Source organism: Carlito syrichta, unplaced genomic scaffold (assembly GCF_000164805.1).
Source record: "Carlito syrichta isolate Samal-C Ts95f unplaced genomic scaffold, Tarsius_syrichta-2.0.1 Scaffold307912, whole genome shotgun sequence".
Lineage (NCBI taxonomy): Eukaryota > Metazoa > Chordata > Mammalia > Primates > Tarsiidae > Carlito > Carlito syrichta.
In genome coordinates this window covers 209,458-233,508 of record NW_007252008.1, presented here as the reverse complement: position 1 = coordinate 233,508, position 24,051 = coordinate 209,458, and the positions used below count along the sequence as shown (strand labels likewise).

Here is a 24,051-nt window from a genome sequence, read left to right as displayed (position 1 = left end):
TGATAAAGTGTAATAACATATTTCCTGATAATTTACTAACCTTATTTGCTAGAAAAAGTTATGCTCGGAAACAAAGCATTGCTATTTTAATCTTATTTTGTTTTTTTCTTTTTGGTGAATGTTTTAATTGGGATGTTGGCATCTATATTTGTAAATAGAATTGGTTGGAAGACTTGTTTTTGGAGCTTTCTTTGCTAGCTTTTTATATTTAGGTTTTGCCAAATAAATCTGCATAAGAAATCAGCAAGATCTCCAAACCATTGGGGCATTTGAAAGAATTTCCCTGTGCAAATTTGATCCCAGTGTCTTATATAAATGTTATTCTTGGACAGTAGTTTTATTCCCTGTACCCTCAAGTTGTATCAATTTGATTGTTTGTTTATTTTTAGAAAATTATCAATATTATCTTGTTGTCAATTATGCTCTCTGCCCTCTTTGTGATTTTTCTTTTCTCCATCTGAGGGCAGCTGCCTTTGGAAGTTGACTGCAGCAGCTCCAAGGAATCCCACATTGGGTGGTCCCATCTTTCTCAAGGCTTCAAGGCTCACACTTTCACTTCCTAATTAGGGGCTGCTGGTGCATATACTTCATAACACACTGGCACACCCTTAGTGTCTGCCTCCTGTTTGGCAGACACACCCTTAGTGTCTGCCTCCTGTTTGCCCTATCTGTACAATATCTACCAGAAATGCAGGGAAATTTCTGGCATTTGTATGGCAGCCTTCCTAGTTTATGCAGTAATGTAAACTTTCCTTTCTTTCTTCCATTTTTTTTTTTTTTTCACTTTTTCACTCTGATTTCTTTCTGGGAGTCAAGGTTAAGGGCTTGTTTTTATGCTACCATCTTTCCCTGCAGTGTCAATGCACTCTTCATTCATGGTTTAACTGCTTTTCATCAACCGTGGTGATAATACTAGGGGCTCTGGGCTATATTTATAAATGCAGTGAGTGTCAGAGGAGGAGATTAATCACAACAGCTAGCACAAACAATCAATCCTGGAAACACAAATATGCTGACACCCCTTTGGCCAAGGCCTGGAGCAGCTTGGCAAAGGATTCACTTTTTTTTTTTAAATTTGTGAAATAATCAAGAAGGTGGAACATTTGAGAAGTAATGCTTTAGGTATGCTTTAAAATATTCCCCTTTCACCTTTCCCTTTAGTCACTAAGCTGATTTTCAATTTTTATTATTATTAAGGGAAGTAAAAGACTATGTATACATATAAAATTTTCAGCTAATTTTTTGATAATCATAATATACAAAAGACAAAATGCCATAAGTAGTGAAATAGCATATTTTTAGTCTTCTGTTATAAGCTTACAGATAATTATATTAGAGTTAACAAATCCACATTCATGCACATTTTTACAAGATACCCAGATAGTCAGAGCCATGAATGACACTGTTTTCTAATATGGCCTCCTCTCCCGGTATTATTGGTAATATTTGGAATTCAGAATAGTCACGATTTACTTCTTGTTAAGACTTTCATAACACAAAGTTATGCACATAGAAATTTAATTGACAGAAAATGTCATATGACCAATGTTAATAAATGATTCAAGGAAGTTGAAATTTCCCAGGCTGTCTCATTCTTTTGGATGTCTTTCTTATTTTCCATCCTCATTACGGAATTTTTCTTGACCTTGGTGCTGAGCCCGCGAGAAAGACATGTTAGCTAGTTCATCTTGCCTGTCCTGAGGGGCGTGCCCTGGTACCTTCTGGGACCACTGTTACCTTATAATCTGTATAGCATGTGCAAGAATGGGCTTACTTCTGATTAACTTTGAAAGCTACTGCCCACTCCTTACAGTTCTTTTTTCTTTCCCCAGGAGGCACAAATTTTGGAGTGATTTCCCATATTTGGGGAAATCACAGGGGTCAGCACATCTGGAGTGCAATGGATAAGCCTTACCTTGGGAAAATCACCTTCATGATCATGGTACCTTCCTTGCCAGGTAAGCATTCCATAAAGGTGGGGAATACATTTTGCAGTGCCAAATTTTTCTTCTTTATACTTTCACCTTTCTCTGTGTTTTCCTTTCCACCAGGAAGAGTCACTTTGGTCCCACATGAATTCTTCACCACCTGTCAATCAACTCCACCTTTCTAGAATTTCCTGGGTATTGTCACAGTTTCACCAGAGCAGCCATGCTAAGATGGCTAGTTGTTAATTATTGTAGGATTTAATTACAAATTTTGATACTATTGTATCAATGATGAGTCCAAGTCCCCATTTTCTTGAATGTTATAACATTAGCCTAATTTTATATAACCGTGGATTGTAAACACAAATAGGGAATGCAGATAAAAATGAACCAGAGTCCTCCAGGGATTTAGAAATGGAGCTGGAAACAACCTGCTTTGAAGTTTGGTGTTTTGTCTTACTAGTTAGTTAAGAGAAACCATTGGAATAATTAATTTTCTAAAGAGGAGGTTTGTTAACAACATGTGTGTGCATGTTCACACCGTGTTGTAGAAAAATTTTAATAGCATTGGAAATTGTTTATGATATGGTAAATGAAGTAAATGGATTATAAAGTACATGTACAAATGGCTATTCAATTATGCAAAGATGTTCAATCCCACTCTTAAGAGAAATAAGCATTTTAACTGTGAGATGCCATTCCCTCCCCCCCAAGCTCGGTAAAAATCTAAAGCTTGATGGCATACTTCGTTGATGAGGCCACAAAGAAACAGGGTCTCTCACACATTGCAGGTGGGAATGTAAATAAGCACAACTTCTTATGGAGGGCAAATATCAAAATTAAAATGTCATAGTCCATTTTTGAGATTCTATGCTACAGACATCCTTGAATGATATATGTAAATGTTATCCATGGCAGCACTCTGTAATAGCAAAAGATCTAAAGCCCACCCACAAATAATTGATAAAATAATATTATACATTCAAAAAATGGAATACTGAAAAAAGAATAGAGAGGCTCTTTATGAACTGATTTGGAATTATCTCCAAGACATACTAAGTTTAGAAAACAAAGTGCAGAACAGTGTGTACAAAAGACTATGTTTTTGCTGCAAAGAAGGAAACAAATTATATTTGTGTTGACATGTATGCATATAAGACACTATAATTTTTTATCCATTCTACTGATGATGAACATTTGAAATATCTCCAGTTTGGGGCATTAAGAGCAATGTTGATGTGAACATTATTTGGTATATTTGTGTGCATATTTGCTTGAGTTTTTAAAAGGGTAATTACTTGCAAGTGAAATGCATAGTTTCTTTTCTAGATACTAAAAAGGTACTTTCCAAAGTGGTTATCAATTTATATTTATTCCTGAAGTTGACAAAAGTTCTTATTGCTCCATATCTTCACCCAAAGTTCAAAACATTTAGTTTTGTCAGATTTCTTAACATTTGTTAGTCTGATCGTTGTATAGGAATGTGTCATTATGGTTTTAATTTGCATTTCACTGGTGACAAATGAAGTCACATGCCTCCTCATATATTTATTGGTAATTTTGACTTTTTTTGATGAAACCCATGTTCAAAACTTTTGTCCATTCTTTTATTGGATTGCCTGTCTTTAATAATGCTTTGAATCCATGTATTAATAAAAGATCTTAATGATGCATGATCAGGGCTAAAGCTTCATCAAGCAGCCAGAAGGCATATGTAGTGATCAGAGATTTTTTTACAATGTGTTCTACGTAATACCTGGCACAAGCTATCCGTAAGACATATTGGGCCTAAGCATCTGCCCATCACACTGTCCGCTTCCAGTCATCTGCCAGTGAACCCAGAATAATAAATGCATGATACTGACATTGGTAATTAACACTCACCAGACCCCTACCATGTGCTGGGTACTAGGCTGAACAATTTGTGTAGGCTATTTTGCTTACTTCTCTCAATACCTTTATGTGGAATATTCAGATGCTCTTTGACTTATGATGAGGTTACAGCCTGATAAACCCGTTGTGGGTTGAAAATATCAAAAGTTTAAAATGTGTTTTTAATACCTACCAAACATCCTAGTTTAGCCTAGCCTACCTTAAATGTGCTTAGAATACTTACATTAGCCTATTGTTGAGCAAAATCATCGAACACAAAGCCTATTATATGATAAAGTACTGAATGTCCCATGTAATTTATTGAATACTGTCCTAAAGTGAAAGACAGAATGATTGTATGGGTACTCAAAGTGAGATTTCTACTGAATGTGTATCACTTTCTCATCATTGTAAAGTCAAAAAAATCCTTAAGTCAAACCATTGTAAGCCAGGGACTGCCTGTACTATTAAGGCATAGAGCCTTAAATTACTTGACTATTATGACTCAACTGGAGAGTGACGGAGCTGGGAGTTGATCCCTCATTTAACTCCAGAGCACACACTCGTATCCTAATGATTACACTGCCTCAAAACAAAGTTTCCATCTGGTTTCAAATTTGGGATTATTGTGTACTGTGGAAATGACAATCATTAGTTCAAAAAGAAGAGAATATAATTAAGTATTTAACCTAGGCATAGCAAAATTTAAATTCCCTAAAGATATATTATAAAACGTTATGAAGGATATGGGCAAAAAGTAAATAGGTTTGAATAAAGCTTTTCTATGAAATTGACTTATGTTTTCATCACAGTCAATATGCGAATGGCAAATATAGACTCTTTAGATTGTGTCAATAAACACACATCTTGAATAGATAAAAGCATCTGCTCTTAAGCCAGACTCATTTTTAGATTAAAATAATGAAATAAACAATGATGGCAAACCTAACCGTGCGTCCAGTAGCAGCTACCCTAACTTCTCAAATCAAGGAAACAAGACAAGTCAACACATTGTGTTGAGCCTTAAAGGGATTTTCTAGTCATTAACAAGTATAAAACACCAAAATGTTTTAAAGTAAGACCCTAAAAAACATTGCTGTTTCTTGCAAAAGACCCCAGATACATGTAGGAAAATAAATCTTCATGTCCAAGTTAAACTATAAATTTGTGGTAAGATAAAAGGACTGTGAGTACTTGTAAACAAAAATTGTAGAAAGCTGATGAGACTTTGAAAAAATCATGAGAACTAAGTGCAGAGCTACAGCCCACATAGTTGATGGAGGGTTCTCAAACAGTTTATATAACAAGCTCTAATTCAGGGGTGGGTTTCTCTTTTTTCCCCTTTGAGAAAACCTTCTGGTTTGAACATGTTCATAGGTCCTGTACAGCTTGTAAAGCTGTGTTCTTTCTCCTGCTGAGACCTTGCTCGAGCTTGTAGTTTCATTTGAAAGAATAATTTTCAATGTCTCCTTCTAGGCTGAGCATTAATCCCCCTACTGCTTGATCGATTAAATCCCACTGACTGTGTCTGGAAGGCGATGTCTGAGCTTTATGTATTGCTTTCTGGCAAGCTGCATTTTCATGCTCCATGGAACAGATACAGCAGTATAGCTGTGTGCAACAGGTTTCCACGCCCTCAAATCTTGGGGGAATGACCAGCATGGTGTCTCATTTTAACATTTTAATACGTTTAAAGACATCATAATTATACTGGTATCAGATGAATTTGGTTCATACCTTTTCTGTGACATTCTAATAGCTTACAAGGCGAGAACACACGATCTCATTTGATCTTCAAAATAATTCTTTATAAGAAACAGTGTTTTATTATCATTCATTTTAGTAATGAGTAGAGGCTGTGGTCCTTGCCCTGCGTCACATAGTAACTGGCGATCTTGTAATTAAAATCCAGGTCTTCTCATTCTAACACTAGTGTTCCTTTACAATTCACATTTAAAAACCCAAGATAGGAGAATTATAGAGGGCTTTCAGCAGGATTCATGTGATCCATGTACTCTGAGTCCAGAAAACTAATGTAAATATAAACATCATATTGTTGCTCACTTGAGCAGAACAAAACAAAGAATGTCACCTGCCTCTAGAATAAGTCTCTGGAGAAAATTGCCAGGATACTTTGTGATCAACCAAACCCCTGAAAAGTAAACAGGTCTTCTCTACAAGGGGTCTGTAACTCATAAGGTCTCAGTGCATTGGCCTTGCACTCCCATGCATTTCACTTGTGCATGTCTTATTTTTCCAACTGTGAAATCTTGGAAGTAGGTGTTTTGGTTTGGTCTTTCCCAGAGGCAGATCCTGAGAACTTTATTCAAGATGTTCAAGTGCAAGTACCTTATTTTTGGAGAAGAAAGAAACACCAGTAGGGAGGGAGGCAGCAGTGCAGGATGGCACGGTGGCCAAGAAAGGGTACGTTATCAAGCCAGCTATCTCTGGGGTGACTGGAGCTTAATCCCATAGGAAACCGTGGACACGGTGTATGACACAAATCTCAGAGAGGGGTGAGGGAATAAGTGTTGAAATGCCAGTTCCCATCAGTCATTGTTGAGAACTGCTGGAAAGGGGAGGTAAGTCCCCACCTTCCAGCATTTTGTGCAAGAGGGCAGAGTGGCACTCTGTAGCTTAAGGAAACATTCTTAGGCAAATAAATGCATATCCTAGCAGGGAGATGTCTCTGGAGAGAGGACCAGGGGATGCAGTGCACCCAAAGGGTCAGCTACAACAGGATCTAGATTTTACATATTAAAAAAATGTTCATTCAATGTACAGAATAGTCTTTGGGATACTTATAAGTACCCTGATGCTTACAGACATAACCTGATATCAGAGTGGATGTGGTCAATGCTTACAGGTACACATGAAATCCTAACCAACAAAATAATAAGGAAAGAAAAAAGGAAGAACAAGGGGCAAGGGAGGTAACCTGCACCATAGTAGCTTCAGAGCAGGGGATCATCACTACTCACACTTTCTCATAAATCTTGTTGGGATGCTCCGGCCATTTGATCAAGCACACGACTCTGCTGGGCATGGTCTCTGTGGTTGAGTAGTAACCCTGGGGGAAGGCAAGCAGGAGAGCCAGGACCCAGATGACACAGATGACCACTTTGGTGGCCGTGGCGGACAGCCGGGGCTGGAGGGGATGAATGATGGCCATGTACCTGAAACACAGAAGAAAGGACAAAGTTCTGACTTGGTCATCAAAATCTGCATCAGTGATTATGTTTTTCCTGCCAATAAAAACATTTCTGGAAATCCTTTGATTCCTGGTGTGTTTTACAACTATTTTCTAATTCCTATTCCATAATTCTATCCCTCAGCTTGATGACATGACATACAATGCTAACATTCATAAGAAAAGTCAGCCAGATTTTTAAGTATTTCAGATGCCATTTAGGAATTTTTTTTTTTTTTTGAGTCGGAGTCTCACTCTGTTGCCCAAACTGGAGTGCAATGGCCGCTCCCGGCCACCGCAGCCTCGACCTGCTGGGCCCCGGCGATCCTTCTGCCTCAGCCTTCCAAGTAGCTGGAACTATAGGCGTGCACTGCCACGCTTGGCTCATTTTTGATTTATTGTAGAGATGAGGTCTCACCAAGTTGCCCAGGCAGGTCTTGAACCCATGAGCTCAGGCAATCCACTCACCTCAGCCTCCCAAAGGCATGGGATTACAGGCTGAGCCACCGAGCTCGGTGAGACATTTTCATCATGAAGTGCTCACGCTGGGGACATCATGGCCACAGGTCAGAGGCTCATGGTAAAATTAGAAAAATAAGGACAATGTTGTAAATTTATTCAGTACGAAGACTGTCCTTTACACTGCTAGAAGAGGGAGGGAGGAGAGATAAGGGGCACACAACCACACACTGGGTACCATGTCCACTATCTGGGCTCTAGAAGGTTCAACAGAAGCCAAAACTTCACCTGTATGCAATTTACTTATGTAGTAAACCCTCACATATACCCACAATTCTAAAATAAAATAAAAATAAAAAATAAAGAAAGACTGTCCTTTATCCTTAATGGGTTAAGGGATAAAGATGATAGAACGTCTTTGCGTGATATTGTAAAAAGTTAACAGTCCTACATGGGTCACTACAATTTAAGGGGAAATGAATGTGTCATGTAAGAAAGTGCTGACCCAGTGCCAGTGAAAAGCAACAGCTCCTGGAGTAATCTTTATCCACTCTTTGAGCACGTAGGAGTCAGTGTAAGACTCACTATACATGTTTCTTGAGGAAAGAGACTTGTTTCCACCTGCCGAGGCAGATACTTTAGAGCACACAGAGGACCAGGGTGGACTTGCAGGAAGGAAGGAACATAGGGAATGACAACTTAAAACCTGGAGCCATTCCTCCATCCCCTCCTGCCTGGAATCTGACACCAAGCAGTGTCATCTGAATGCGTGTGTCCATACATATGAATTTATGCACAGCCTCTGAGATGTCAGAGATTTGAAGGACAATAAATATTCCAATCAGCATTTCATATCAGTTACAAACACATCAATTCTGTCTCCTTCATTTTAAAAGGCATATTTCCCTATGTATATTTTTCTTACAAAGTTTATAAATCTGTCCTTTAAACTATGTGTTTTTTAAAGAGTGGAAATGATGCCTTATACAGCCTTTGGGGTTTAAATATTATCTGACAAAACCTCAGAATCATACATCTGATTCTCTGACATGCAGGTATTTCTGACTTCCATGGAACAAAGTGAAATGGAGACTTCAGAAATGTGCAGAAAAATAGCAACACAGCTGTCAGTTGGCTCCACATAACTCCACATCATTCTTTTACTGTATTTTTTAGACTCCTAGGACTTCTGGACCAGAACGGGGGCCGGGTTTATAAGTAAAGCAATTTTATTCAGTATGCGCTCAACAAATTCCCACTAGGCACCTGCTGCATGTAGGGCACAGCATTTCCTTCTGGGCTATTAGCTTCTAATTTCTCTGGGGAGAAAAGGCACATCAATAAGCAGCCACAAAGCACAACAGTAGAATAGGTGACCTCACGTGGTAATCAGATCAATACCTTAGCGCCTTAGGGAAGTTGCAGAGGCAGACCAAGTCTTGGAATGGCAGGTGGTCCTATTGAAGGGGTTTAAAGAGGTGTGCTGGCTGAATTTGGGGAGCGTTTGGAACCTTCTCCCATTGTTGTGTTAGGATTAGGATGTTTTCATAAAGGCCTCCCTGAGCGTACTGTTACCATCCTAAACTTTAGAACACCCTTTTCTGCATTTTTGTGTTAGTGGCCTTGGCTTTCCTACTCTGGTCTGTAAGAGCAAGGATACTGAAGGAGTTCAGTGTATGGAGTCTGGCCACTAGGGAGATGCTTCCCGTCAGCCTTTATAAATACAACCAGAAGTCATGACATTCCCAGGAAGGAAACAACAGAAACTCTTCCTTCTGCCTCTTTTGGAAAGTGAGTAGCTGATCTTCAAATCAGGAAGGAGGGGAATTAGGAAGAAACTTGGAAAAGATGTGATGGCAGAGTTGATTAGTAATCTACACATCTTTGGGTAAGTTTCCCTGTTTAAGTTGATGACTATAAAGCCTATCACTCAAATGCTGTCATAAATGTGTCAAAAGGGCAAATACAACTCTCAAGATGCTGCAAAGATCAGGCACTGTCTGTCATCTTTAGCTTACCCCAAAGGGCCATGGCTGCTGCCAAGGAAGGCCCAGTACACCATGGACTAGATGGCCTTTCCTATCTAGAGTGGTCCCCTCAAAAGAGCCCTAAGAACTCCTGATTCTCCTCCTGGATTTGTGTCTCCCTTGATGCCTGAACGTGATGGAGCCTTGGTGTCCTCTTCATTCATGAGGTGAGGAGTTGTGACCCAGCATGAGAACCAATGGAGGCCTGTGTGACCATTATTTTTGCTTTCTTTCCAGGTCAGTGAAGGATGGGATGGATGGTCGTGGCCAGAATCTCTTTGAGTGTTGGCATGAAAGTTGTAGGATTGCTTATTGGATGTTTTTCCCACAGGCAAAATATTTTCCTCCTTCAAAGCTGGACATGCAGACATGAAGATGCCTTATCTCACCTCCAGCACTGCACAGGCTCCTACCTCTCTGGCACTGTGTTTTTTCAGGCTTTGCAGAAGTCTGAGGAGGACACTCAGGGGAGAACGTGGTAATTACATTGCCTTCTTTTAATATCATCTCAAAAGCAAGTTTTTAATTTGTTTCTAACTCAGAATAAATGCTCCATCTTAAATAAACAAATCCTAACACCAATCCCCATGCCCATATTGGCAATACACCACCCAGAGTCTAATGCAACTAGGGAACTGCATCAGCATATTGACGCTGTAACTCCAAATAGGTGGCAGAAAGCCATCTTTTATCTTTATTGCAAAAACTGCAATTTGGAGACCCATTTCGCTTAACTCTCTGCCATTCCTTGGGTGTAGGAGCCATTTTAGTGACAGATGAAAGTATTACCCGTATAATGCCAGAGAGAATAAAAAAGATTGGCTTTAAAAAATGTATATATTTTCATTTGTTCAAAACAGAGCTATTTGTAAATCTTCTTTCCACCTTCCTTTGCTCCCTCCTTCCTTTCCTCCCCTTCTTTCATTCTTCTTTCTACCCTCCCTTTCTCCTTCCTTTCTTCCTTCTCTCTCTCTAGCAATTCTCACTTCTGGGACTCGTTTAACATGCTTCTTTCTTATTTACCCCAAAGCTAGTACCATTTGGGTAACTTGTACGCAGATGGGTGAATAATTTTTTTGTCCTACTTCCCATTCCTAGCTTAGATTCCATTAACAACATTTTTATATATTTATTTCGAGTCATCCTCAACAATTCTTGCTTATTTGATTATAAGAAATCACTGAGCAAGTGCTGCAAACCCTAGAAATACATTCAATAAATATTTATTGACTGCACTGTGCTCATGGGACTCTAAGGCAGTCAATGAAACGTCTTTCTGGTTTACGCATTAATCACAAGGCTGCCAGAGACAGGTCCAGAGGCTGTGTGGGATGTGGATTATGATCTCCACTTCAGGTTGTTCCAGCCCCACAGAGGGCCATCGGCTCTGATTTAAATTGTATGTTCCCTCCCAGCTGGAAAACCTGAGAGCTAGCCTTCCTCTTGTATGATTATGCTTTATAAAAAGAACTTTCTGCTGCTCATTTTTTTTCGAGGCAGTGAAACAATCTGATGTGAAAGAGAATACCAATCTTCTGACAAGCAGCAGCGTCTTCATAAATTCCTCCGATACCAGTCCTAAATCTCTGGACAAAGAGGATGTCTTTTATCTACCAGGAGATTTGTCCTATCAGGTCCTTCTTCTGCAATCTTTCCCATCCAGTTCCAGTCCTTGCCTTTGTTACCCTGCTCTCACTTCTGGAATGTTACAACTTTCTTTTAAGGGACCATATTTTCCTGAGTTCAAATAACCAAGAGTGATGACAGCTGGGAGTATGGCTGCTGTAGTCTAATTTGAGGACTGGGAAACTTTTTCTGTAAAAGATAGATTAAATATTTTAAGCTTTGTGGCCCATATAGTTTCTGTTGTAACCACCCAACTCTGCCTTTTAGTATCAAAAAAGCCATAAACAGTAAGAAAAATATTGAGCATGACTGCATGCCAATAAAACTTTATTAACAAAAACAGGAGGTGGGCTGGTTTTGGAGTCCTGAGCTATAGTTTGCTGTCCTCTAGTCTAGTTTATGGGAAGTGACGAGCAGGAGAAATGGAAACTATAGGAGAACATGGTATAATCTTTAGAAATACTCTTTGCCTTTGACAGACTGAGGACTCTAAGACTGTAGCTCATTGGGTAGATAAATCTTACAGCCCACAAGCTATCAGTAAGGCAGTCAGTGGCTAATTATGATCCAGCGTTTGGTCTTTCATGAGAGCACAGTGGTCAGTCAGTCCAGGATGTTTTTGCTCCCTGATATTCTCCTGGTCGGTTTTTACTTATTTTCACAACTTGGCCCCATCATCATGTCCTTGTGACTGGGTTAGGTGCCCTACTTTTACTGCTAGGAAAGTCTCTAACCTTGTACTGACCACATGTCTCACTTCATTTCCTTTGTGTGTGTGTGTGTGTGTGTGTGTGTGTGTGTGTGTGTGTGTGTGTATCTCTTCTCTCTTCTTCTTCCACAGATCTCTGGCCTGCCTCAGTACCTAGGATGTGGTATATACCCAATGAAATTTTGGTTGAATAAATAAATATACAAATTTCTTGGTATGCAGCAGAGTCTCCACAAATGGTTGTTGAAAGAAAATAAATACTGCAGGAGAAAGACATACATATTATCCTTTATTTCTCCCAGTCCGAACACATGTGAGACCATTTGGTGAGAACAATTATGGCTCAAAGTGTTTTCTGACATACAGACATCCAGGATCACCTACTCGAGTGACCTCACTGGACCTGGGTCTTCAGAATGTCCTAATCTCTTGACATTAAACTCTTAAATAAATCCTCAATACATATTTTTTGGCTAACTTCTATGTTGACCATATATTGGGAATTATATAGGATTCAGTCTTTCTAGGTAGTATTACCCCTTGGCTCTTCCTTGAGACAAATTGCTGCACCCATTCTCCTTCCACCTTCCCTCCATCTCAGGGAACTTTAGAAAGACACAGTCATTTTCCCAGAAATCACTGACATTGTATCAATTGGAATTTTATTCCAGAACATTTCTTTTATTACCCAAAATTCATGGATCTCATTTAGCCAGAGTCTCTTGAGCAGCAACCTTATCTATTTAACTAAGTTCAAACTCACAGCACTATAATCAAAGAAGTTTTTAAGTAGTCTGCAGAGATGACACAAAGTTTACACACCACTAAATCATTTTTTATTAGTGGCAGAACCTTTTGCATTTTCATTGGTGTACTGTGCACAATTCTAAAAGGCACAAGATTTGATCTCCAAGCCTGGTGCTGATTCACAGCACTGCCAGTGGACTCACTTCAAAATGTGCCAGATGACTGTAAGGATGCCATCAAGAAGATCCCAAGAAATGGATGCAAAAACAGAGGGAACCTGTGATAATTTAGGGTGAAGTAAAGGAGAGGACACAGTTAACTATTGTTAGAGCTGTCCTGTCCTATGTGTGATCAAGGAAGGACCTATATGATTCAAAGAAGATTCAGAAATAGAGTCCCCAGGCTATTAGGGAATAACGTACTTGATGTAGGACCTAAGGAGAGGAGGTGATTCTGGGTGCTGGAAGCCCACCACCCCTCTCTAGATCTGACTCCCTATCTTACTGTCATCTGTAGAAGTTTTATTTATCCTTTAAATGTGAATCAAGTACTATCCCACTTAGGAAATTTTTTTTGATTGTTTAAAAATCCCATAGAGATAATCATACCCACAGTCTACTGAATACTCTCCCAAATTCCTGTTAGCTGTGCTCACTTATACAACCCTCTCATTCCCTCTTACAGTAGAGTAATCTGTGCTCTAGTGTTGCCCTATAATTGAATGGTAAGCTTCTTGGGGGAGGGAATTATACTCACTTATCTTTTTCTATCTTCTGGGAAATTTAACAAAAAACTTTACATAATTAGCAAAAGTTTGCCTGGATGTGCCAGTTGAGTTTTTCCCAAATAATTTCATCTTTATTCAACAGTTTCTAGCTGGCAACTCCAATCAGAGCAACCAGAACAGTCTCAGGGGGCCAGGTTACAAAGGGATGGATAAGATTGTGGAGTATTCTTTCCACAATGAACTCAAAGTTATCTTGGAATGTATGGGGACAATACTGGGATTGATAAAATGTCCTGGTGGGCCAGGTTAGATAGTGACCTCTCAGCAGCCCAGGTTACCTCTTATTTTTTCAGAGCCAGGGCTACCATAAAAGTTTACATGATTAAGGTTTGATGTAAACTAAGGGAAAATGGCAGTGAAGGTTCAAGCTACGTATAATATCCTGAGCATTTCTGCCAGCAGAGGGGGCCAGCGAATGAGCATGGGGAATGAGCAACACTAGGATTATCGTCATTAGTCACAGGAATCTTGCCATTCATGACAGAAATCCCATCCCTTAGGACTTGGACTGGGGAAGGAAGTGACTGGGGTGGAGGAGGAAGACAGAAAAAACATGCATTTTTTTCTACATAAAAAGAGAAATGTATGCAAGTTTATAGAGTGATGAAAGATGTATAAAGTAATGCACTATTTCATTTTCAGCTGGAATACTTTTATCAAGGACTTGGGGGAGATACTTGCTACCTTGTTACATCTCTAACGACTGCTTCCTTTCTGTAAAGCACCTTCATGGTTGAATATGGGACTTGTTTCCTGAGCCTGTGCTGGTGTGTGTGAGACAAACACATACGCAGTGGAACCATCCTCTGGGTCACAGGACAGTGCCACTGGGACAAACTCCAATCTTTTGTGACATTCATACTTTTGGGATTTGTAACTAAAACCTAGGCTGGAGGACTGTGGTGACACATGAGAGAATCAGGTTTATAGACATTTCATTTGGGAGGTGCTAATAGGCCCACATTAGTTTCAGTGGAAGTGTTAAAAAAGAGAGAGAGAGAAGAGAGAAGTTTGGAAGGTAATGTATTTGAGATTTTAACTACTATAAGGGAATGGGAATTGCACTGATTGAACTTCATGGTTTTAGTGGAAACTTAATAATGGGCATCTTAAATAATGGGCACCTTTAACATTGTTGGCACTGTGATTTTTGTCTTTTACTGTTACTAGAGCATTAAATAATCTTCTTTGGTCAGCTAGACGAGAAAATGTAGTTGGCCATAATGTGACATAGAGCTGAATTTGAATTTTCATCTCATATAGTGAATTAATGTTCTCTTCTGATTGATTTTGAAATTTTTGTGAGCAACATAAAAAATGCATCTTTTCTAGCTTTTTGAAAATAAACAACACATTGTTGAAAGGATTTTGCAGGTTTTCAACCCAAAGAAAGGATAAACACTTGAGGTGATGGATATGCTAATTATCCTGCTTTGGTCATTATACATTATATACATGTATCCAAGTATCACACAGGACCCCATAGATGTGTACAATTAGTCTGTGTCCATTAAAAATAGGAAAATAAAATAATTTTAAAAATCTTTAAAAGAAGATGTGTTTCTTGTGGGACTGAATAAACTATATCATTGGACCTGGCAAGCTATGCAAAAAGTGCTGTAGTCACACACAGGTATGTTTAGAGTCCCCCTGATTCTCTGCCATCCCTGTCCACCATGTTTTCTGGATGACCACAGCCTCAATTTTTATTCTTGGCAGCAGGAGCACCTGAGACAAAAGAGTGGACTAGAAGGGGTTTCAGAGAATGGCATATTCCCACCTTCTCCTCACTCGGGGCAGCCTGTCCTCTCCTGCAAATTGCCATTATTCAACCCACAAAAATAGGACCTTTGGGCCGGGATTAGGGTGAGGTGAGTGAAATACTGACAATCAGGTTTGTGCAAGTGCAGAACTGGATCCTGTTTTCATGTAAAATGTTGATACTTTGCTCAGCAAAGATATTTTTTGTATTAATTTTGACATTTTAAAATATTGCATTAGACATTATTGATCCTGATTGCTGAAATGTTTTGTGTCCCCTTAAATTTTGCACCCAAGGCAAGTGCCACACATGCCTCACCCTAATCCCAGCCCTGATAATATCTCCCGTTCAATGTACCAGGCAGGGCAATCACCGATCAAACGACTCAGGGAACGGTGGGGCCGTTATTTGATGCTTCTGCCTCTTTCAGACACCCAGTGTACCAGTCAGTTGTGCTGCAGCCTTAAAATGCCCCAGGCCATGGGGTGGCAGAGTCAATGGAAGCCTGGAATACTATCAGTAACGCAAGGAGTATACATGCTGAGTAATCTTATTGTAGAGATGATTATTTGGTCACTCTTACTACAGTGATTTTGTCTTTTATTGTATAGTATAAATCCACAAGTATTTGTTTATTTATTGATAGTGCTTTCTTAGTTAAAAAATATTTTGACAGTGATCATTTATAAGTAAACGAAAGCACACATTAAAAAAATAGGTACTGGATTTCTGCTTTTCACAAAAGTTGATGATGAATGTATAACTTGTACAAAGTGATTTCAGTCATGTATCTTTCATGCTGCCAAAGTGTTAGCACTGTACATGAGACAGTTAAAAGACATGCATCTGCTGAAGCTGCAGCATCTTCACCAAAAGTTTGTCGTTATTTTAAGACGACCATGCCCCAAAACAATGATTTAACCTAGGCAGTGAAAGTGATGCATTTGCCCATCATTCTATGAAGCATGACTCTTCATTTAGATTAAATGACTGTTCTTAATTAATTATGCTCATTTTTGATTCCAAATTTTCTTGTGTATGTACAAAAGGTCAAGTGATAGCTATTAATATGTTGGCTCAGTAAGCAGAAGAAGAACTTGGTAAATAGCTAAATGATTTTAATTTTATATCAGTGTTACCATATTTTTCAAATAGAAAATCAGTTAATTTCAATAATGGTTCAATTCTTTTCTAATCCAACTCATGGATTCAAAGTTTTGGGATGGTGAAACAACTGGCATTGTTGTGAGTGTTATTGTGAATTAATTTCAAACTTCAGCAGTGAAGATAGATTGGTTTGTTTTGGCACTAATATGAATACAATGCAGCAAAAGTAAAAAAATAAAATTCTCACTAAGTTGATTGAGCCATGGAACAGAAATATACTTGTAATAAATTGTGTTAGACTATCTATGTAATACACAAAATTGGCAACTATGTCTAAACAAACCATGATATCTTAGCAATTGAAATAGAAGCTGGAGTGAATTTTTGGTAATGGTGCCACCCTTCTCCCTGTAACCTGGTTGCAGAATAAACTCCCTTTTCTCTCTCACCCCCTCCCCAAAATAAATAGAAGCTGTAGTTGTTGATATTTACAAAAAGTTTTATAAGAAATGAGTAATTATCTAATTTATTTTTGGTGATAATTTTTTTGGTATGATGAATATAAAAGTGTATTACAGTAGGATTTTAGAAGATCTTGATCCTTTGACAAACTGTTTTATGATTAACATAAGTAATAGTATCAAACTTTTTGTAAACGAGTCCTCCAAGTTTTTGTTTGCATTTTGTTTAAAATTAGTTGAAAATACTTAATCAAAATATTTTCAATGGGGTACCCCCTAATTTTAACTTCTGAAATTTTTAGCAAGTTGCAATTCTTCAATGCAAATCTGGTGAGCAAAATGTCATTGACATTTATCCCTATAAAAACAAGAGAGGAACTGTACAAAGTAAATACCGAAAGCTCCTATGGTGCTCACAATTTAATTTTTAAATTCTTCGATTGTTCTTAGAAATATTTTGACTTGTGGAAATAATCTTTTGTTGGATTTTTTAAAAGTGAATCATTTATTGGTTCTGTGTCAGAATAAATTGATAGAAAATTGAGAAAAATCACAATTTTGCAGTAAAGTTGGCAAAACACTAAAATGAAATACAATCTTTTAACTAAGACAACTTAGTTTTGTCTCTTAAATCTAACCTGTACCTCTGTGCTGCATATTTGTTTTTCCTTTTTTTAATTTTAAAGATGTGGGGTACAATTCAGGGTTAGGTATACATATGTTCATTATGCAGGTACCCTTGTTGATGAGGTGTGTCCCCCCTTCCCCAGGCAGATTCCCACTACTGCCAATCCCGCTTCCCCACCCCCACCTCAGCAGTTTCCTGCTACTGTGTTGTATTTTTGGACTGGTCTTCCAGTTCGCTGATTCTTTCTTCAGCATGTCTAATGTGCTAATACACTTGTTCACTGAGTCTTACATTTCAACTGTTATTCTTGCTCATTTCTATAATTTTGATTTCTTATTTTTCAATATGTTCAAGTCATTCTTTATAATTTTTACTTGCTTCCCATATTTTCAATCTTGCTTTGTATCCTGTTTATACATAATAAACATAGTGTATACCGTCGTCTCTGGGAACTCCAGTAGCTTAAATCTTCATGGGTTTGCTTCTGCAAGTACTCACGGTGACTTGTTTCATTATCTGTTTCATGTTGACTGCATCCTGCTTATTTTCCTTGGACCTCATCTGTGAGAATTCACTGATGCCTGGGCTGAGGGTGGAGTTCCTCAGAGAAGATTTACAATTGTTTCTTCCAGGAACTTGGGAGCATCGCCAGACTGGAACCACTGTGAACTACATTTCAGAGTGAAGTTTGTTTTAGATTAACTAACTGATAGAAATTTGGCCTGCATTCCCATATGAGGACCCCTTTTCTACTATAAACTCTCAAAAGAGATAATTTTTTTCTGTTGACTTAGTATCAAGGTTGGAGATGGGCAATTTTTCTTACAGTCTTTGGTGGGGTAGGCATTTATTTCTATTTATTTTCTACACTAAGGGAGTAGCCTTTTGGTCCTCAACTTTAAGAGAAGATATCCTATTAGACAACCCATCCTGGGCAGGTCCTAGGCTTTGTCTCTTGTCTTCTTACTCTGTGAGTCAAGGTCAGCTTCCCTTCTCTGGTCAATACTCATAATTCCTGCCTGCGTTCAACTTTTGACTTGAGTATTCCTTACTTTCTAGCAAGATAATCAACCATTTAAGATGACTTTTTTTGTGTGACATCTTATTTAGCATTTTAAAGTTAATTTTAAGAACATAAATTGTGATGTCTAGTCTGCCATTTTGCTGGAAGCAGAAATTTTGCTATTTTTTCATTTTTTAATAATCTATTTATTCAAAGGGAAAATGCAAACAGTACAGAAAGATATAAAGGGAAAAGCTATCTCTCCTCTCAGTCCTTAGGAGTAATACATAGCTAATGTATCAACCCTTGGTAAGTGCCCGGCTCTGTTCTGTATGCTTTGTGTTACCTCATTTTATCTTTCACCAACTCTTTGGGGCAGGTTAATGTTATGACACCCATTTTCAGAAGAGGAAGTCGAACCTCAGAGAAGTTAAGGATCTCATCCACTAAGTGGTGGAACTAGGTTTAAGCCTGGCGGCCTAGCTTCAAAGCTTTTGCTTTGCTTTTAATCAAGGCATTATCCAGGACTCTCACACCCACGGTAATAATGGATGCAATTATCCTTTCTCTGAACATGCAAACACGCATATTCATATCTTCTCTTGTACTGCTTTTTAACTCATTCATTCAGTAAGCCTTATTTAACCCCCTTCTACGTGTCAGAACTCAGTATATTCATGTTCTGAAGGAGGAACAGTCTTTGGAGAGGCATGCACCTGATAATGTAATAATGTGCTATGTGCTATGGGAAGAATGCATATGAAGCATGAGCAGACAGGAGGACATTTAAACTTTAGGGGAGTTTCTCAGTGGAGGTGATATTTGAATTTGACCTAGAAGATTGAGTTGGCATGTTGTGTGCAACATAATTTCTAGGAGAAGGCAACAGCATAGCCGAAGTCTTGGAGACCTAAAAAGAAATGGTTACCTATAATCACTTCCAACATGTTATTAGAAGCTTATCAGGAGTCAGAATTGCATCTTCTATTTCTTTGAATCCCCATGGCATCTGACCAGGCACAAGATAGCTCCTTAGTAACTACCAGTAGGTTGACTTAATGACCCCTTCCTTCCATGAAGGCGCAACAGGTAGAGATGTTGGCCTCTGAGTTTGCTTCCTCCAGATGTGGGTGAGGACACAAGAACAGAGGGATGAGTGAGGAAGGATAAGGTCTCATGGGCCTCTGCTGGTGAAGTACCCAGACAGAATGCTTTCAGAGGAGCATATCAAAGTGACTGGGACCAGCCAAACACAGAGCAAGAGCCCCAAAAGAGGAAAACATGCTTTCCAGAAAGTAAACAGTCTCCAGATTTGTGTTTACAGATCATCCTGTGGCCTGTCCTGTGGGTGATGTAGGACTTCCTTAGTCTGGACTCTCAGGCAGTGATGTCTCTGCTGCCTGAGTTATGACTTTTGTCCTCCTTTGGGGCTCCCAGCACAGGACATACATCTTTTCCTCTTTCCACTCTTACTTATTGCTTTTTCAGCTCTTTAAGTGATTTCTCAAGTCTCAGTTTTCTCATTCTGAAATAAAGATTGATAATATTTACTGGGCAGTGATGGCTGAATGAGATAACATACATGAAGAGAACAGACAAAGTCTGGTGTGTAGTAGGCACATAACACATGTTCCCCTTCCCATTCCTATATTGGAACTTGTATATCCAGGAACCATGTGGTCTCTGTTTAGTGCCTAGCTTAAACCCAGGGTACCAGACACTTAAACCATCAGTGCGACTGGCTGGATCCCAGGGCCAGGCGCCCAAAGATACTCACAACAGCAAAAGACCAATGAGGCAGTGGCGTCAGCTTAATAGCTGCTGTCAAGGCTGGAAGTACTCAATTTACAACTTAAGTAGTATTTCATGGGAAAAAATAAGTTGCAAGCATAGTCATTCCCATAGTCTTCATGTGCAAATTCCACTGAGACATGTAAGCATGAGAATTTCTGAGACATGGTGTGGCAGGTTGGTAAAGAGGAGGCACTAACACCCTGAGAGCTATGCATTAGGTTTTCTCCAGGGTTTGCTGGAATGAATTGCCTCTTTGCAGGGGGACCCCAAGACCCAGCTTCCCTGTGGAGGAGGAGACTGGTTTACCTATGCCCATCTACCCATATCCTCCTTTCTCCATTCAGCATTCTTTTTCATTGCCTTTTTACAAGTTTCATTTCTGAGAATGGTTATCAGAGTCTCACCAGAGACCCAAGAACTAGTGACTGGGAGTGTTGAGATTGTATAGGAGGAGAAAACACCTTCCCAAGCAGGAAGGAAGCAGGTGGGGTGGGCATGGGTTGGTGCGACTTGGGCCTTCTGGGGAGGAGTCCAGATACATAATCTGAAAGGGAAAAGCGCAGCCTCTTCGAGTTTCCAGAGCCCTCTCTCTCTCTTGTCTTCCTTCCTGCCCTGCACAGTGATTTCTTTCTTGGAAGATGTGAGTCTGAGCTCCAAGGGGCTTGGCCTTCACTTCTTTCTTCATCTTTATCAGCCAAACACATGCTTACTAGTGCAGTGTAATGACAAAATAAAACACTCATCTGCTCAGTCGCCTAAATCAGAAAGCACTGAGTTCTTTTACTTTTCTGTCACCAACTGGTCTGAGCTTTTGGCAAATCGCCTCGTCTTTGAGTCGTGGTTTCCTTATTGGTAAACAGTGTCTACGGATGTTCTGTAAGGTTTGTGAATGAGTGTAGGGTTCGGAGGTAGAGATGGGCTGCCTTTTCCCTGCTCCAGCAAAGACTGTACCCTTCCTGATCCTTGCACTACCTCAGCCTGCATCCCTCAAAGTCTCCACTTTTTCATCAGAAATGGTCAAATCCCTGCATTACAGCACCCCTCAGCCTGCATCCCTCAAAGTCCCTATCTTTGAGGTTAGTGTGTGTGTTCCTTTCATACTGATGGCACAGGACCTCATTGACTACGTAGGCTGCTAGAATGAAGATAGGCAGTGGATAAGAGGTTGCTCATTCCAGCTCTCCACTAGACACACGAGGACAGTAAGGCACGGAGAGGCAGCATGAACACTCAAGGTCTAGTCTGAGTGCAGGCTGTGCTTGAAGTCAGGGGTGGTTCTGGAATTTCTATATTGGAAGGGCTGGGAAAGGAATTGAGCTGAGGGCATGGGGGTGATTCTACCCATGATGATCTGAACATTATGAGGTAAAAGGGGAAAGGGGCAAGTCCTTCTGGGTCCACAAAGCAATGAGCCCACCCTTGGGACTGGGTAACCCCAACCCTGCCTCTGTCAGGCTCCCGAGGAAGCAGAGGGGAGGAGTAGCGTTGGGGCCCAGCTTGGACCACCAATATCCACTACAGGGAGACACCTGCCTCCACCATGTCATGCCCAGACTTAGAACAGGAAGCGATTTCTAGCCACAGACTCCTGAGCACTGACCTCTATTACCACAACAAGCAGTTTGGCGGGCTGACAGAATTCATTAAAATCGGATTTTGCTTATAAATAATAACTGCACACAGAAAAGAAAATGATTTATGCCCAGCTCTAAAACACCCTCTGAGTGGGTTCATGAAAGGATTCTCTTTCTCACTGTGTTGTGTCCGACCTTGTGGGGCCCTTTCTGTGCTTTGGAGACAGGTGTCACAAACAGGTCAAAGACAGAGCTGTTCATTTGTTTGAGCAGCTTCAATGACTTTGTTTTGTTTCATGGCTTCCCAGCTGGTTTTGAGGCCTCTCCTCCCAACATTTTCTTTCTTTTTTTCTTTTGAAAATTTACTCTGAGTGGTTGCAGGTTCCCCGGGTGACTGGGCCAACAGACAAGGATGGCTGTCTGCAGCTTCAAAAGCTGCTGTGGTAAAACTAGCTGGAGAGTTCACATTCCAGTGGCTCCTGGAATCTCATGTGGCCCTGCCTCTGAGATGGGTTCCCCACCTGAAATGAAGCAGCACGGTTTGACCCCACATATTTGATGTTTTAAAAATTTTAAAGTTGTGGGGAACAAGTCAGGATTGGGTACATAAGTGGTTTAGGTCCAGGTGAAGTTTGGGCCTCCCATCGGACCTCACTTCACCTGAATTACCATCAGGCACCCTTCCTGATGTTATGTCCCCCCTCCCCTGACAGTGTCCCCCTACTGCCAATCCCTTGTTTGTAGCATTATGATGGGTGTTCAGGGTCCACTTATGAGTGAGAATATGTGGTACTCAGTTCTTTGTTTCTGTGATAGATCATTGAGTATGGACCCAACATATTTTATGATTATATAATATATATATATTTATTAATGTGTTGGAGTTGATATGTAGAAATGTTTTTGTAATATCAGGTAACGTGTAGAAAATTACTTCTTCATCCTTAAGCCATTCTCCCTCCGTCTCTAGGGTTCGATCTTTCAGGGAAAGTGGAGAATGAGGTGGAATGAGAGATGTGGGATGAGGGACAGGGCAGGGCTCGGAAAGGGATGAGGCAGTGGAGTAAAACACCTGGAATACTAGTGGGTTGTTTTCCAGCACATCAGCATGCCTTTGCTCTCAAGTTTCGTCCATTTGCAATCATTCGCTCCTGGGTACCTGATGGGTTCAGGAGCACTTCTGCTCTGAAAAGCAGTGCCTCTTCTCAGGTTCTCAGATTGTGATGCTTTTTATATTGGACATCCAACTCACTCTTCTCTGAGATATGATGCCTGATCCCTGTCTAAGAGCCAGCTGACTACCTATCCCGATCTCTGTTTCCAACCTCTTTCTCAGTGAGTCCCTAATTTGAGTTGAGTAAATTCTGACCAAAGAGATATAAGTAGAAGGTTGTGTGAAAGTTTCAGGAGGAGCACCTTCTCCCTTCTCCTTGCATTACTTTTACTGCCTAGAACGTGGATGCAATGCCTGGAACCTCAGCAGTCACTTTAGACCATGAGGTGACCTCAGAATGGAAGTCATGTGGAGGAGCATAAAGTTAAAAGGTGCCCAGATATTTGATGGCTTCAAAAAGACACCATGCCTGTACTTCTGTGGCCACTGAGTATGGGGTAAGCCTAGCATTTTCATGTCTCTGGCATCTTTAGGATGTTCCCTTGTCTCCTCGGATTATTTTATGTGATAGGATAAAACCCTTGTGTATTTAAGATCCAGCAGTCAGGTCTCAGCTACTCATAGCTGATCAGAAGTCTAACTGATAAGATAATCTGGCACTTGTAAGTGGGTGTGGTAAGCAATAGAATCTAAAATATGGCGTTTGCTTATTGGGAAAAGGAGAGGCAGGTGGTGAGGGCTCAGCTGGAAACTTGATGATTCTCATGCAATCAATACAGGACCCACTGCACCTGGAAAGCCAGATCTCAAGCTGCTCAAGCCTGAAGCATCATGGCCAATAGTGTTTATGGGCTCTTTTCTCACTGTTTGTGTGAAGCTTTATGAGAACATTGAACTTAGGGCCAGAGAAACTGCACACAGAGATGGGAGGGAATCAGCTCTGCTTTGAGAGGCTTGCCATTTAACTCATTGCTAGGTTGAAAGAGTGAACTGCTCTTGAACCAAGAATAAAGTAATTCTAAGTGGTGGCTGTACAACTGCTCCCTTAGAAGGAGGCAAGACTGCTATCCTGCCCTATTAAGGTGCTGAGCTCGAGTCTTAGCCTGGACAAAAATCCCCAAGAACCCTTGGTGTTTTGGGGGTACTTTGGGTCTCCTTATGGCCATTGGCTTTCAGGCAAACCCAGCATCTGCATGTCTCTGACATCCTTAGGATTTCAAACAATACACATTCCAGGTGTTTATGGAGCTTAACAGAAAGGCC

General features: G+C 40.1%; 1 protein-coding gene across 1 annotated transcript in view; it reads right to left on the bottom strand.

The window, feature by feature from the left end:
• Positions 1-24,051, bottom strand: part of TACR1 (tachykinin receptor 1) — a 158,326-nt gene that overhangs the window by 71,543 nt on the left and 62,732 nt on the right. The window contains exon 2 of the mRNA XM_008064677.1: positions 6,782-6,976. Within this exon, the coding sequence (XP_008062868.1) occupies positions 6,782-6,976 (195 nt within the window). The remainder of the gene's footprint in view (positions 1-6,781; positions 6,977-24,051) is intronic.